Source organism: Danaus plexippus (assembly GCF_018135715.1).
Source record: "Danaus plexippus chromosome 13 unlocalized genomic scaffold, MEX_DaPlex mxdp_15, whole genome shotgun sequence".
Taxonomy (NCBI): Eukaryota; Metazoa; Arthropoda; class Insecta; order Lepidoptera; family Nymphalidae; genus Danaus; species Danaus plexippus.
In genome coordinates this window covers 1,877,457-1,894,269 of record NW_026869849.1, presented here as the reverse complement: position 1 = coordinate 1,894,269, position 16,813 = coordinate 1,877,457, and the positions used below count along the sequence as shown (strand labels likewise).

Sequence of the window (16,813 nt, the reverse complement as noted above, 5' to 3'; positions counted from 1 at the left end):
GTGTAGAAATTGTAATCCTACTTTCAGCCTTTAATCTATTGTACTTCTATATTCTTAAGTAAATAATATTACTTTGAAGGTTAGTCTTAGTTAAAAATATCTTCATATTCTAAGTGAACCCAAGCATTAAACTTCTAACGACCCAACTTTTAAGAATTCAAAGTCCTTACTTATTACTAACAATACTGTAGTATTCAACATATACTCCCTACATCTAGAAGCAATTTAAATAAACACAACATTACTGTAAAATCATTTTATTTCTTAACATTATGGAAGTACACAGCCATTTTTGACACAACAAAAACATATTCAAATTAGCATTAAAACGATCTGCAACATCAACATACTCTGTTCTTAAATTTTAATACCGTAAAGTAACTAAAAATATTAAGCTAAAAATAAAACTAGAATTGTGAACTAGCAATATAGATGTCTAAAACTTAATAGAATACATAATTTAAAAATGTCAAAAGAATAATAAAAAAATATATTATTACATGTTTCTAAACGTCCGCCATCTTGAGGACGCCATCTTGTCTGTCATTTAAGTTTCAGTGTTACAATTTATTATTATTATTAATCTAAAAGCAACACTAAACGAGACTATGTCCCACAAATACTTGTTAATAAAACATTGTACTCAAAGTACCATCACAACAATAAATGCACAAACAATTCTACAGCCCTTAACCTAAACAATTTACATTATAAATGTCAAAAATATATGTGTCAAATTCAATATGTACATGTTGTATATACTGCAAGGCACGCTATACATTTGTAGCAAGGTTCAATCTTGAACGATAACAAAAATTTTATTATTTACAACCTTATAACAACTGAATAAGGTTTATATTCATTATACGGTAATCACTTAGTCTGGATCGCGAGTGACGTAATCAGTTCCTGGAAGTCTGTGACGTACCACGACGCCTTCTTCTTAACCTCCTCCCGCACTACGTTTCCACCAAAACCTAAAAAAAAATTTCTTTAATAGTCTGTCACTTAACATTTGGGATCCATAAGATAAAAGTTTAAAAATTTTCATTGAAAGTATTACGATCGAAAATGAAAACACAATTTTTGTTGAAGGAAGAAAAAAAAACTTATTTTTATTTAATATTAAAATAATATTATGTACAAATAAATTGATATTGTTAGCAGCGAAGATAAAGAATACATAAAAAAAAATTAAAATCATCAATTATATTTAAAAAATTATAATTAGAGAAATAATTTTATTTCATACCAATGAACGCATCAGCTGGGGGACTGGCCTCGGCGTCAGTGGCCCCATCACCAATCATGACCAGTCTCTGGTAGTGGTGGTGTTCTTTCAGACGTCTTATCACCAGACCCTTACCACCGGAACGAGAAGTAGGCTCCGTGTCATCGAAGCCAGCGTAATCACCTACAAATTTTATATTCAAATATATTTCTAAATAATCATTAGTCACGCTCACTTGTAGCTTTACTACAGACGAAATAATATCATTGCAAGTATGAGTACATAAAAATATAATCATATGACTTGCTAATAAAATTACGACTGATAATATTTGTCCAATAAAATTCTCGTAAAAAACATTCAAAGGTACATATTTTCGCAATGATATCTAAAAATAAATTACACCTACAAATCTTATCGGTTAGATAAACAAAGCCCATACTAAACTGACAAACACGATGACCAAAAGATATACACATATTAAAAAAAATAAAGATAGCAAAACTAATACACTTAATATTAAGACTAGATTGCAAAATATAACATATATTATGTCTCCATTCTTAATCATCATCACGATCAGCCTATCGGAGCCCACTGCTGAGCAAAGGCCTCTTCTCGCATAGAGAAGGTTAGAGCATTAATCACCACGCTTGCTCAAGACGCATTGGCGATTTCAATCTTATAATATGAAATTATAAGTCCAGGTTTCCTCACGATGTTTTCCTTCACCGTCTCTCAGTGGTGTCTAAATACTCTTAGATTACTCCATTCTTAATATAGTTCAATAAATAATTATTAATTGTATAATATATTGTTTATATTAACGGCTCGGTTTGGACGTAAACCACGCGGTTACTGCATGCAACATGACTGACAAATTGTTAAAAAATATATTATTTTAATTAGTATCAACTTTATTAATCTCAAATAAAGTTCTTCTTACATCATATCAATTATAACAAAGAAAATATTCTTTTATTCCAATGGTGATAAGGTTGATTTTTAATTTACTGACCGAAGGTATCCCCGTGACAAGTTGTATTGAAATGTAATGAAATGTAATTGATATTAATTTAGGCTTTAGAGACAAGGTTAATTCTATGGCTGCATCAATGCATTTATTTTTATGTATACATAAAAATTATTATAATCAGGTGATGTCCAAAAAACAAAAACAAAATTATTATAATATATATATATATATATATGTATATTATCTATCAGACCACATATGATTATTATATCTGAGCCCATATCACTATGTTGATACTAGATACCAATACATGTGTATTGAAACGAAGGTTAAATGTCAACCCTGGGGGGTAATTATATAATTATCTCTCATCAGGCAAAACATAGCTATATCTAATAAAGACACTTTCGTCGCTGGCTAAGCAGACATTTGTATACCTACCATCTACCTATCTACCTATTCCAGTCACAATCAATCTAAGACATCTTAGTATGGATATTACGAAGAATAATGTTTTATTTCATGTTAAGGATATATCAAATAAGAAATTTTTTTTTTGTATAACCTTATTCATACAAATTTAAATGTCATTGACATCAAATAATTATTATTGTGTATCGAATTCATTTAAATGAATACATAACTTTCGAAAAACTTAAATTATGTATTTATAATAATAGCCACATATTTATTTAGAGAGACTGTACTTTGTTTATTTTCTATACCCTACCTATTAATAACGATTTAACCTTTAAATGGAAATGTATAATTCCTTAATTATTATGTATAAATTTTAACTTATTTAAACATAATCACAAATTTGTATACCAAATTAATGTTCTATTTCACCAAATACATAAATAAATACAAAGAAACTATAATAATATTAAGTCTTAGTAAAATATTGCCTTTTCTGTAGTTCATATTACCAAGAATGACATAAAATAAGGTTATATGAATGTTTATCACTACATAATTTCCCTTGACCATTCATCGGGGAAAAACTGAGACATTGTAAATAATAAGGAAAAATCTCTCAGTAGAGGAAATATGCTCTGGGAAATTTTACATTCAACTGGGGAATAACTGAATGAAGATAGAGTAAAATAATTTTAACATAGAACGATTTTATATATTAATGTATTTTTGTCATTTATACCTAGAGACCATGATTTCAGTCAAGATAACCGAATGTTCATAAAAAATTTAATAATCATGCGTCATGATATGAAAGAAATAGTAAATCTCATTGTAATGTTTTTTTATTATGAAGCAATTTTATTATCAGATTCCGTTATTGTGGATTATTTGCTAAAATTATCTTTATCATTGAAGATTGACCATGGTGACAATATAAATCGTATCTTTTAAATCTTCACTACCGATGTGTTGATAATTATTAATTGTAAGGAAAAACAATTTATGACAAGGTTTTTAATTATCGCAATACATATGTTAACAGCACTCTACTATGAACCAAACTAACTAATCAGTGCGCTTAGTCCGAGTTGGCATCGTCACAACGAACACAAAGAGTTCGCATAACCTATGTTAATAGTATGACAAGATTTGTGAATGAAAAACCAAGCCCGTTGGATATATATGGCGATGACAATTTGGACTAAGCATACAGCATCAAAATAAAACATTTAGAACGGTACACGGAAACCATATCAAATAGTACTTATTATTCCAATGTAAGTATTCTTACATTTTGATGACCAACATTTGTTTGTGTATTGAATACTCCATATGAAAATCACTGTACTGTTCAAACAATGTTCAAACAACAAATAATAGTAACTTGAATATTTTTATATGATTTAAAATATATGTGGGTACAATTTTAATATATTATTGTACACATCAAAATATCGTCCTAAGTGTCAGAGTGACCTAAAGCACTCCCTGATAACAGCGACCCCGTTGTTTGGAGGCGTGTTCCCTTATCTGACTGCTTTGTGTATGCAATTTAATGTTTTCTTTCTTCATATTATTGTTTTATTTAGCGTTTTCTTATATTTCATCACCATTACCCTTTCGGAAATACCACTTCTATTTACGCGAATTATTTTGTTATATTTTATAACATTTTCTTATATCCAATATAGATAATATAGGGGACAAAAATTTACAAAAAAATCGCAATGTATTTCCTTTTGACTAACTTTTAACAAAAACTGTATACTATTTTAAGGCTTATAATATGTGACCAAAAAAATAAGGAAAAACAAAAACGTGGCGGTTATCAAAACCGCGGCAATTATAAAGTAAATATTCATTTATGACAGCTATGTGTCAGATAATTAATTATCATTGAATCATATCTCCTGATACATTTATCATAATAGCGTTACTAAGCTCTGATTGTACTCACCATTGAAATAGAATTTGAGTCTATTAGCGTATACGTTCGCTTTGGGAATTTCCAAGATCTCGGCAACCGGTTCAATAAGACATCTGAAGCCTCCTGACACTAAATACACAGCTACACCTCTCTCGTGTAACGTCTTCACTAATTCACTGAAAATAATTAAAATATCAAAAATATAGTTGCCTTATTCCCTCTTAGCATTTCTTAATAAATAAATGATTTGACATAAATAAAGTGTTCGTATTAAAAGTAATGATTACACATTCGAATGTAGCGGGTCATCAAAATGGCAGACTAGCCGATGTATACCGGATTTTACAAGCTGTTTACATACACTCGGTACGTAATTTGGTTAATCATATATGAAACTTATCATAATTTTTATTATTATAAAAAAAATTATTAAGCAACCAAATGTGGTTTTCATCAATTGTAGTTTTTGACCATCGTAGAAATGTTAGTAGGAAAAAGTAAAAATACTCACGATATTCCAGGCGTGAGATGTATAGGATGTGTTTCAATGAATTCTTTAATTTGACTAGCACTGGGTCTTATAATATCAAGTCTCTTCTTAAGGGCCTCTTGAAACGTCATATTGCCGCCCATAGCTTCCGCGGTTCTGAAATCAAATATTATGTCAATTGAAGAATTTTGGCGCGTTTTAAAAGTAATAAAAAATTATATATTAATTGTATGCGATAAAAATAACACGAATTCGAATAAATACCGGTGAATTAAGTATATTGTATTTTTTTTTAATCACGAACATATTTTAAACCCGTGATTTATGATTAAAAAACTGTATAAACACAACGTAGGTCAGTTACTCCATATTGAAATCGTAAGAACAATTTCATCATAACAATATTAGATGTTTTAGTGTACCAGTATTTTAATAATTTAGGAACATGATTAATAAATATTCATAACTCGTTCACCGTTGAATAAAACCACAATATAATGAAATGTTGCTAAGTGATAAATTCGTATATAGATTTTTATGGATTTATACAAGATTACAGGTTATTTTAAGATTAGAAAATACATAAAATAAATTGTTTTTATTTAAAATATTTATATCACGTTTAGTTAATCGTTATATGTAATTTATTATATAAAATATATAGTTCAAACGAAAGTAAAGTGTGTTAATTAATTTGTTTTTAAAGTGAATACAAGTTGAATGTTACTTTGTTTAACTTTGTTTAATCATAACTAGTTATGGACAAGAATTGACCAGTTTTATAGCTTGTTATTTCCACGGCAACGAACGACATGTTATTTAGAAATACGAATATATTATCCTAATTAGCAGAACCAATAAATGTAGATTGAAAAACAGTGAATAAATATGTATTTACATACATTTAATTTAGTTGCAATATATAAAAAACAATTGCTTATAGGTAATATTTATTTAATACTTGAATAAGAAAAGAATATATCGGAATAATATATTTTTTCAAGAATTTTAAAAATAATTTACAGAAAATGAAAAAAATAATAAGAAGTAAACACGCATATAAAACATGTTTATTCGCCAGACATGAAATAAAAAAATTTGTTGTTTATAATATTAATTCATTTAGTCGAAAATATTTTTAATAAATTAATATCATTATAATAAAATCTACGGAACTTTTTAGAATTATATTTACGTGAAATCGACTAGGAAGTTGGTGGTTATTCATATTACAAACATTTTTAACGAAAATTAATTTGAATAAAATCGAAGTAACAAATATTTTGTCCGCATCATAAGAACAGAAAATTATACATACGTAAAGCAATTAAAGAAATTGTATGTTATATAACGTACAATTTCATAGTACTCACAGTCTTTTAACCTCATCCCCTTTTCCGCAGAAGTTGGCGAGTTCGTCGATACCTTCATCCCTTATAACGGTGGAGTCCACATCGAAGCACACGCAGTCAGCTGTACGAAAGATTTCTTGGACTGTTTGCTTCTGAGACATCACGCTGATTGAAACGAGTGAAAGCGTCTTCAATGTCGTCAAATGGAGATTGTTTTTCAAGCTGTCGACAATTATGATACAAACTTTTTTAAAACTCAACCCAATGTCTTAAACGTTTGCCTAATTAATTTAAACTAGTTTGTTTTTATATGTATATATCAAAATCCCACTATTCAGACATGCACATTCCGTTTTTGTTACTGGTACACACAATACATTATGCATATTTATACTTGTTAATATTATCCTCATGAATAACCCTCGTCACAAATGACTCCATTTATATTATGCATACAATAAAACATGATTACATTGAAACGTCATTATGAAACCGTGAACCAATTACGACACGACCGTTAAGGAAACCGATGTACTCGTATATTAGATATATTAATAATAATTAATATAGCAAGTAGAAAATGTAACTGTTACTACCCAATAAATAGCATGCAGTATAATACTTCGACTATACCTGTATAAAGCCATCGTTGTCTTCAATAAAGAGATAATAAAGAAAACAAGAACTCGTTATATTTAAAAGGTTGGTAGAATTTTTCGGAATTTTAAAAAAGGAACATTAAATGAAACCCACTTGACCGGGAACTGTCACGAACACGCCTCCGTCTTGTGCGATATCAATAATACAGTGCACCCAGTCCATGATTATCGCCTTATATTCACAAGCTTCCCCGAGATAACGCACGATACGAGCTACAGCACTCAGATCTCAGAGCTACGTACTATGAGTGACGTCAGCGCGACATCTTCATTTAAAGACATATGGCCAGACAGTAGAGGAATTAGAGGTAGGGGCGAGGAACCAGCAGATGTCTCGCTCGCTCGCGATAGAAGCGTATGGAATGTTTGTGGTAACAGTTGTTTTGCGAATTGCGTCGAGTGCAAGAACTTTTATCTGTTGTTTCCAGACGTAAATTGATAATGTTGTTTTTTTTTTTTGACAAATAACAAATCAAGAGTTACAACGTTAATCCTTAGAAATAATAATGTTATAGTAAACAAGAATAATCAAATGGGTATTTGAAAATAGTAAACATGAGTGTTTACTATTGATGATAGAACAATGCTGTTGTATGAAATAAATTTTAAGCAATGTTCATGGGATATGTTAGAAGTGAATCAAAGAAATAAATTCAAGAATAACAAATATCCTCTAAAAAAATTACCACACCCAAACAATAATAAGTAATTTTTTAACTATGAAAGTCCATATTTTACATAATATATATAAAAAAACTCTTTTTTCAATAAAATTCTAAATCAGGTTATCCATAAATTTGTGAATCACTTATGATCTGCCATTCATAACATATGGTGTGTTATCACAGTGAGGTTATCATTTTATCATGTGACAGAAATGTGCCATGTTGATGACAAATTTACATAAATTAAATAATATTTTATTAACAATAAAACATAAATAGTATTCTGTATATTGTAAGAGAACACAAATTATTGTTTAATATCTCTATTTGTTAATTATTTCTTGTTATTCATTAACTTTAATCAATTCTTCCATTATTTACAGACTTAAACAATAATTTTATGTATTTTTTTAATTGATTTTGTATTATATTACATTCTTAATATTATTTAATAGTTTTTAAACAAAATGCTGTGTTGAGATTTAAAGAAATTTATAAGTCATTTTTTCAACCTAAATAAAATTATTATGTAATAATGTTCTTATCGGTGAGATAATAATATATATTGCTTCCATATAATCAATTTGTTTAGTGAACGAAACAAGTATCTAGAATCAGTTTGGCTTGGCAATATATAAACACCATAATACATTTTCATGGAAATAACTTTTAAATAAAAATTCTGATAGTAACTCAGTTGTTACTTATAATATAAACTAATGAATGAAAAATTGTTAGTTTAATTTTCATAATGATCTTTTAAATACATAGTAAAGAAATTTCCTATGAATATCATCATGGTCAAACTGTTCTCAATACCAACAATTATTTTTATGAATATTCATTCATTAAATTGTTTACACGGAGATATCGACAAGGTCAGATTAATCAAACTTTATTAGAAGACCAATGAAGAATGTCCATTATAGTCAGCATGACTTATTATTTTATTAAAGTTTTTTTTTAATTTAAAATTAAAACAATAAAATAATACTCACATGTTGTTATTTTTATATGAATCGGAATACTTAAAACGAGTCTTCACTGTTTCAATTAACTTATACTTCTTCGTCTTTCAATACATATCGTTATTATAGGTTAGTTTTACAAATATAATACATATTTTTATGTAACTTCCGACCAGCTGATCACAGTTTCAAGGTATAGGTACTTATTTAATTATTTACATTTTACAACTTTATCACTTACTTTTGACATTAGGTTTATGGTTCAGTAACGTATTTATATCTAACTTTATTATACTAGAACGTTTCAAACTTAACAATGAAGCTGTTGAATATCAATAAATTATATAATAATTTTAAAGCTACAATGATTTTTTTATTTATAACTACTTTATTTCAAGAACCGAAAAGTAGAATTATAAGATGTACGACTTTCACGATTTTTCATTTAAATGAAAAGTAGAATTCCTATAAAGTTTTAGAACGTTATATGGCGTCTTAAACAATCTACCGCAAGTTATAGATGGCGGGAAAATAAAATTTTTAAAACTTTTCGATTTCATCTTTTCTCGTTGTATAAAAGAAGTACATTATTTTTATATAATTTACATCATACCCCTAAATATGAATGTGATTCAATCTGATAAGCGTCCCTTTAAATCGTTTACTAAAACTAAAAATGAATTGGTACGCAAGGATGCCGCAATGGGTATGCTTTTAATCAATTTTATTATTATTTATCAACTTATTTAAGTAACTTTATCATAACGCATATATAATTATTGAATTGTATTGCAAAGGTATACGTGGCTCACTGTTTCTACCTGTTAACCCTCACAAAGCCGTGAATAATATTCGTAAATTCAACAAGTCTACAGCACCTCGGTATAAATTTGATGACAATATTTCTTTATCTAAAAGACCCATGGGCCCTCCATCAGGACCTGCACCGAGTATCAAACGAAAGTTAGTATTAGGCATAATATAATGTATCAAAATGTAAAAGAGAAATAGTGTTTTAAATTTTAGGTTACGTATATATTGAAATTAACATTTTAAAATGTTATAATAAGACTAAGCTTTTGTTTTCATAGAGTAACTTACACATCAAGTTCAGCGAAGCCGGAATCTACTTCAAGAAGTCAGACGCGTGTTCTTGCTAGCGATTCAGCATCAGATTTTTGTACACCAAGAAACAAACCTTCAGCATTAAGATACATTAGTAGTAGCAGTAAAGGTTACATTGATTACAATTTTTTTATTATTATTTATTAAAAAAAATTAGATTAAATAAATAAAACTATTGCGTGTTCTTAAATACTATCCGTTAGTGACACTGTTAAGTGTCAACTTTAAATGGCCATATTCAATGTTGTGAATGGTACTTTCCCTGTAAAGTAATTTACCTTATGTAGCTGATTAGACAAAATAAATTAAAGCATGTCTTTCCTTCCTTATGTCCTTCGCACATCTCAATTTGAGAAAAAAATCGCAAAAAGCGCTTTATTTACCAAAATATGGAGAAACAAATATTACGTAACATTGCCATATTTAATACAGTAACTATCATCAATTAAACGGTCAAATGTTATCATAGTGATTGCTGCAACACGTTTTACATATTAATAACAATAACGATTTAGGTGGTCACAGTGGGATAAGAACAGCTAAATCTACCAGCACTTCAGTTGTGGACGCTAGTGTTATACTGGGTGAGAATATAAATAGCATATATATGAGGGAATAGTAAGAAAAATGTTAATTAATTATGATATTGATATTCTGGTGTGATAATACATTCCAGCTATATCTGAAGGTCGTGGGATGGCTCGGGGTGAGATTGGTATAGCAGCTGTGGATTTGAGACGCCCAAATCTGATTCTCTGCCAGTTCAGTGACACACTCCTATACACACACACACTCACCAAGATAAACTACTTCAATCCCATTGAAGTAATGTATACAATTAAAAAATTGTATTTGATCCTTAAATTTTTATTTCTACATATTTATAAGTTTTGGTCAATAGAAATATATAAAAAACATAGCTTTCAAATTTACTATATTATTATTATTAATTCTAATTTTTTTATTTTACCAAAAGTAGAAATAATTACAGTATTATAAAAGAAATGTGATACACAAAGGATAACTTATCTCTTAAAAGAGATCTTTACTAGAAACACTTGAAACTAAAAAAAAAGTGTGGTGTAGGTACAATAAAAAAAGAAAGAAAAAAGGATATATATAAATATGCATACAAACAAAATACTAATAATAGAAAATTTTGACATTATAATACTTAAGTTTTCTTATAATAGTAAAATCCATTAGTTATTTCTTAATAATCTTTAGTCTTATTAATAATTAATATTTAATCTACCCTCCATTTTGTTTCTACTACAGATAATAGTACCTCACACATTCTGCGAAGGTGCCCAAACCAATCAGCTGTACCAGTTAATAAAGGATCACTTCCCATTAGTTAATGTAACAGCTGTTCAGAGGAGACATTTCAACGACGCAGCCGGGAGGCAGAACATACACACGCTATGCGCCCCCCAGTACAGCGCTGTATATCTCCTTGTTATACATAAGTGAGAAATTTAATACCACACAAAGTGATGAATTATGCTAAAACCTAATAGTCTTTATTTGTTTTAGATTTTATGCCCTAACAGCTGCCGCGGCTGTTCTGAAGTACGTCGAATATATACAGTGTATTGTTTTCGCTAGAGAATCTCTGAAGATCGAGTATCACTCGTCCGAAAACACTATGATTATTGGTATCACATACACTATACAGTTTCATATATATCAGTATATCTTGCTACAAGTGCCGCCATCAGTGCCGTACTAATTATAAAATACGAATTGATTATAATTAATTATAATACTGAACCGTTGTAATTTTGTAATGGCAACATTTAAGTGTCAATTTGAAAACTATAAATACTTCAGCCATTTAGTAAGACATAACTGGAAGTAGCCCTGAATATTAAAAATGTATCCTGAAACTTTACTTCGAACAATTTGTATTTCATAATGGTTATGTTATAAGATGTAGGCACAGCCACTCAGTTGGAGTTGGTCCAACCATTGGTGCCATCAGCTGGGCCAATTTGTTGCCTGTTGGGAGTTCTCGGACCAACTTACACGATAGGTGGTATAAGGGCCCTCAGAGCAGCCATACTCCAACCTTCCTGTGATAAAAATTTCATTGAACGTAGACAGGATTCTGTACAGGAATTGATAGAAAACGATTCAGGATTAATGGTGGATTTACAGGTATTAAATGTAACGAAGAACACTTTTAAATTGTTTAAAAATATATTTATAAATTTTTGTTATTTCGAAAGGATGTTATAAAAAAATTGGCAGAAATAGATAAAATTTTATTCCTATGCATCGAAACTGCGAATGAAAATTTGGAAAAACATGGAGAGGCTCAGTTGAATCAGATCCTGCTTCTCAAAACGACCATGGAATTGGTGCCGCGACTCGTGGAAGCTTTACGACATGCTAGTAGTACAGGACTCAGGAACATAAAGACGGTATAGAAATAAATATCTTAAAAGATATTAAAGATATCTTACATCTAATATATTAAAAAAAATGGTATTGATTTATATCTCTATAGTTATAAGTTTTTGTAAACTTCTCGAATATTATTACTTTTAACGATGTATTTAGGTACATTCAAACGATCAGCATTCATTCTTAAGGCGAAGTTTATAAAATCAGTTAATTCCTTAAAAGGCCTTCGAAAACCCACACTACGAAGAAATATCTAATCGAATTAGGACAGTCATACAAGAAGATGCACATTTAGAAAAAGGCGCTATGGGAAGCATGCAGAGATGCTTTGCGGTCAAACCAGAAATCAACGGCCTCTTGGATGTAGCTAGAAGAACGTACTCAGAGCTCATTGAGGATATACAAAAAATCGTGGAACAACTTAGCGAGACGTACGACCTCCCGTTGAGGCTTAACCAGAACGTCATGAAGGGTTTCCACATAGTGTTGCCAGTCGCACCCAAGAATAGGAGACAATTTAACGTTGAAGAATTACCATCTATATTCATACAGGTATTATTCAGTGTTGCCATATAATTGATTATAATAATTATATTATTGTTTTTGGATAACTTAATTTTTAATGTGATATAATAGGTTGTATTCAATGGAGCTAGTGTTACAATGACCACAGAAGAAATAGTTGTACTCGACCAACAAGCGAAGGAGTCGCTTAATGAGATACAAAAAATGAGCAACATGTATATAACTACAGACAATTTTAATAACTTCATATTAATGTATTATTAAATTAAATTTATATTAATAAGTCGTGGTGGCCTTTCGTGCGTGAGGGCGTGGGTTCGAAACCTGCCAAGTACCAATGTGATTTTTTCCGAGTCATATGTACTTTGCGAGAGTATTTAGAAACCACTGACAGACGGTGAAGGAAAACATCGTGAGAAAACCTGGACTTATAATTTCTTATTATAAGTAGGATATCGCAAATCCGCCCTTAACCAGCGTGGTGATTCATGCTCTAACAGTGTTTGAAAATTTAAATTGCAGTGTAATATGGACGCTGTTGAAAGAACTTCGTCCTTTTATGTCCAGTTTGTATAACTTGTGTGAAAATGTCGCTGAATTGGACATATTACTATCATTGGCTCAGGTATTATTTCAGTAAATCAATATTATATATTAAATATAAAAACTAAAACAATGAAACTTCCAGGCGAGTACAGTGGGTTCATATATAAGGCCTTATTTCGATAATTATCTTGATATAAGGAATAGTGTTCACCCACTGCTAGATTATAACAGCCAAGTGTTGCCAGTTCCAAACGATATTGTGAGTAAAGATATGGGAGTAAATATATTTAATTTATATAATAAAAACTATAGTATATTTATCCTTAGTTTGCAAGTCCCGAGCACAACTTCACAATAATAACAGGACCGAACATGGGAGGCAAAACTATATATATAAAACAAATTGCTATTATACATGTTATGGCTCAAGTAAGGATGGTTTTTCATAGTGTTATTTTACATTACTCACATGAATCTCATATAAATATTTGATATTATTATTGAAGACTTATAATTGTTAAGAATATCAATAAACCGTATATACATTGGTAATCTACACACATGTAGTTCGGTAGCTGAACACACCACAGTCTAAAAATGTTTATTTTTTATTTATGCCATGGCTTCGTTCACACTGGAATTGTAAAATTGTCTGCCAATGTCAAAGTTTTAACAAGTTTTAAGAATTATATATGTCCATTGCGAATGAAGTCATAACTTAAAAAAAAGGATTATATATATATGAGAATATTTTATAGGATATTCTAGAACTGTCATTTAAAGACTATTCACTATACCAAAAAGTATTGCTAACGGAATATATATTTTTACTTTGGCTGTATATTTAATGACCATATTTATCCTACTATGACCTTTTCCAGTTAGGTTGTTTTGTACCAGCAACTAACGCCGTGATCAGACTATGCGATCGTATCTTCTCAAGATTAGGTTTCAACAATAGTATTGAATTCAATGCTTCTAGTTTTGTTATAGAGGTTATTATTATTTTGGCATTTTATGAGGAGGTAGAGTCAAATGATTTGATATAACAATCAAATTACAGATGAAGGAAAGTCAGCATATATTAAAAGGGCTTACATCTTCGAGTTTGGTCATAATCGACGAACTCTGCCGGTAAGAAAATTTTAACCTTTAGTACTAGGTTGCTAGTTACTTTAAACTGCGTACGTACAGTTTTTAGGTTTTCACTCTTTATTAATAATTGTACCGTAATAAAAAGTGTAAAAGCTCCTTATTATGTTTGATTATGCTATTTCTTTATATGAATATCTTTATAACACTATATCTTTAAAAACGTACAAAAATATATTAGTTAATACTTTAAATTCTAGTGGAACGAACGTTGAAGAAGGTACGAGTATAGCGTGGTCGATTTGTGAGGAACTCTTGATGAGTGAGGCGTATACATTTTTAACAACCCATTTCATGTATTTAACAAAACTTGAAGACTTATACTACAATGTTATAAAGTACTTGTTTAATGCATTTTTAATTCATCGATTATAATTAAAACCTTAAATAATATAGTTTATAATTTCAGTGTCCATACAGCTGTGAAAGAGGAATCCCAAGGTCCAGATGTACTGGAAAAGAGATTGATATATCAACATAAAATTGAACCTGGAATTACACAGATTAAACATTACGGTATAGCATTAGCTGCTAAGACAAATCTACCACAAGATATTGTTAGTTTGGCTAAAGAACTTGCGGAACTAATAGAAAGCAACACAAAGGTTTTATTAATTTATAAACATATTTATCATTAACAAAGTTCTTAACCAAAGAGTTTATAATATTTTGCACAATTTTTTTCAGCCAATGTCAGGTTCATCGCAAAAAGAAACAGATTTAAAACTATTATATGATTTGAATGCCAAAATTCAGATGGAATCTAGAAAGAATTATAATAATGAAGAATCTATAAGAAATATATTGATACAATTTAAGAATAAATATCCTCACATAGTAGAGGGATTAAAGTTAGAAAGAAATTCGAGAAATATTCATAATTATTCATCCCATGAGAGTCCTAAAGTACCAGAATTTGATACAGAAAAAAACACAATTTCCCCCCAAAAACAAACGTCAACGTCAGTATATAGTAACTCCGAAAAAGAATGCGTAGAAATAAATACGAATATAATTGCTACGGTCAAATCATCTACACAACTTCTGAATACATTTGATGATAGTACGAATTATATACATACAAAAAATTATACTCGACATTCAAATAACAATAACATCACCGGTATTATTGATGCAAATGAACAAAGCCACAATATCATAGTAAAAGCAGACATCCATCATAATAATTTACCAAAAACTTCATTTCCTTCTCAACTAGATAATAATATGAAAGCATCATTTGATGGGAATTCTTCGACAGATTCGGATATAGCTGAGGCTTTGACTCAAATTATCGAAGAGAATTCGGAATCGGATGCTGGGGAAAACATCTCGGTCGATGAAGAATTAATGAGGGAAACGTTGGATGAAATTAACGAAGATTTGAATGTGTCCGTTGATTTTATAAGCGATATTATTCTCACTCCGCCGATGAAATTTAGGGATTTTTAACTAGCATGTCATTACTTCAATAGAGCTAAAATAAAAGTCTTAAATATAAATAAAGATACTTTTTTTTAGCTTGAGATCGGCAATCAGTCGCAAGACAATAAGCAGATGCGTATTGTGGAATCTTGATTGCAAGACGATGAGGGCATCGCCTCGTATTTTCAGAAGACATCCTTCCTCTTTAGTCTTTTCACTATGGCTGAAAGATATAAGAGCTGAGTTGCCAGGATGAATGGGATGAAGAGCTAGGCGTTCCGCATACTCTTTCTTGTATTTGTCTATCTCTGATTGAATTGTTGGAACATTGAGATGTTTGTGTATATCGTCATTTCTGGAGAACCACAGTACATTTGCGATGGTTCGTAGGATGTTATTTTGTACTCGTTGTAGGCACAATATATTGCTCTTGCTGGCGGAACCCCAGAGCGGGATACCGTAGGTCCAAATAGATACTATATAATAATAAAGATACTTGTTTTAATAAAGCGTTTCATTAAAGTATATAATTATTCTTAATATTTTAAAATGTTACGCAGCTAATGATTAGGTTATTAGAAAACATTATATGTAGATTCAGTGGTAATATTCAATTAATCGACTTCTATTTCATACTTCGTAAACATAAATAAATAAATTTATAATTTACTTCTAAAAAAATTAGGCAACTATTTGCTCATTTTATTTGAAAAGATAAGTTTCACTTGTAACATTTTCCTGTAAATACTCCTTTTTTGTGGAAACTAAAGTCCAGCGGTGTAAATTGACAAACGAATATTTGAAACGTCACATTATATGAAAATTTTTCAAATATCTCGGGGTCTAAATTATGTGAAGATATAGGCGACTATACTTCCACTTAGATTACCTACTTTAAAACTTATTCTTTTATAATCTGTGATAGACTTAAAAATTTCATATA

General features: G+C 29.8%; 2 protein-coding genes across 4 annotated transcripts; one reads left to right on the top strand and one right to left on the bottom strand.

Moving 5' to 3' along the window:
• Positions 1-241: 241 nt before the first annotated feature.
• On the bottom strand, positions 242-8,889 carry LOC116770195 (phosphoserine phosphatase). Of its 3 annotated transcripts, none has more exons than XM_032661564.2 (6): positions 8,719-8,889; positions 6,418-6,618; positions 5,066-5,200; positions 4,585-4,730; positions 1,253-1,414; positions 242-977 (listed from the first exon to the last, which is right to left on the bottom strand). In XM_032661564.2, exons 2-6 carry the CDS (start codon positions 6,555-6,557, stop codon positions 874-876), a joined length of 687 nt encoding a protein of 228 aa, XP_032517455.1. In that variant the 5' UTR covers positions 6,558-6,618; positions 8,719-8,889; the 3' UTR covers positions 242-873. The 3 variants fall into 3 exon arrangements, with proteins under 3 accessions (XP_032517455.1, XP_032517454.1, XP_032517453.1); XM_032661563.2 differs by lacking the exon at positions 8,719-8,889 and adding an exon at positions 7,150-7,304; XM_032661562.2 differs by lacking the exon at positions 8,719-8,889 and adding an exon at positions 7,030-7,292.
• Positions 8,890-9,241: 352 nt separating this feature from the next.
• LOC116770043 (mutS protein homolog 4-like) lies at positions 9,242-16,356 on the top strand. Its single transcript, XM_061527662.1, has 19 exons — positions 9,242-9,394; positions 9,486-9,651; positions 9,780-9,922; positions 10,329-10,397; positions 10,490-10,638; positions 11,092-11,282; positions 11,350-11,471; positions 11,747-11,973; positions 12,045-12,239; positions 12,445-12,774; positions 12,859-12,962; positions 13,270-13,372; positions 13,436-13,552; positions 13,621-13,722; positions 14,175-14,288; positions 14,357-14,427; positions 14,646-14,783; positions 14,855-15,050; positions 15,133-16,356. The coding sequence occupies exons 1-19, from the start codon at positions 9,310-9,312 to the stop codon at positions 15,895-15,897; spliced, it is 3,387 nt and encodes a 1,128-aa protein (XP_061383646.1). The 5' UTR covers positions 9,242-9,309; the 3' UTR covers positions 15,898-16,356.
• The last annotated feature ends 457 nt before the right edge of the window (positions 16,357-16,813 follow it).

Bases quoted from the DNA above. Each gene is read 5' to 3' on its own strand.
- LOC116770043 (XM_061527662.1), top strand. From the start codon at position 9,310: ATGAATGTGATTCAATCTGATAAGCGTCCCTTTAAATCGTTTACTAAA. The intron at 12,963-13,269 runs GTATATAACTAC...TTTAAATTGCAG, and splicing joins ATACAAAAAATGAGCAACAT to TGTAATATGGACGCTGTTGA. The intron at 13,373-13,435 runs GTATTATTTCAG...TGAAACTTCCAG, and splicing joins TATTACTATCATTGGCTCAG to GCGAGTACAGTGGGTTCATA.
- LOC116770195 (XM_032661562.2), bottom strand. The intron at 5,201-6,417 runs GTGAGTACTATG...ATTTGATTTCAG, and splicing joins GGGGATGAGGTTAAAAGACT to AACCGCGGAAGCTATGGGCG. The intron at 978-1,252 runs GTATGAAATAAA...ATTTTTTTTTAG, and splicing joins CCCAGCTGATGCGTTCATTG to GTTTTGGTGGAAACGTAGTG.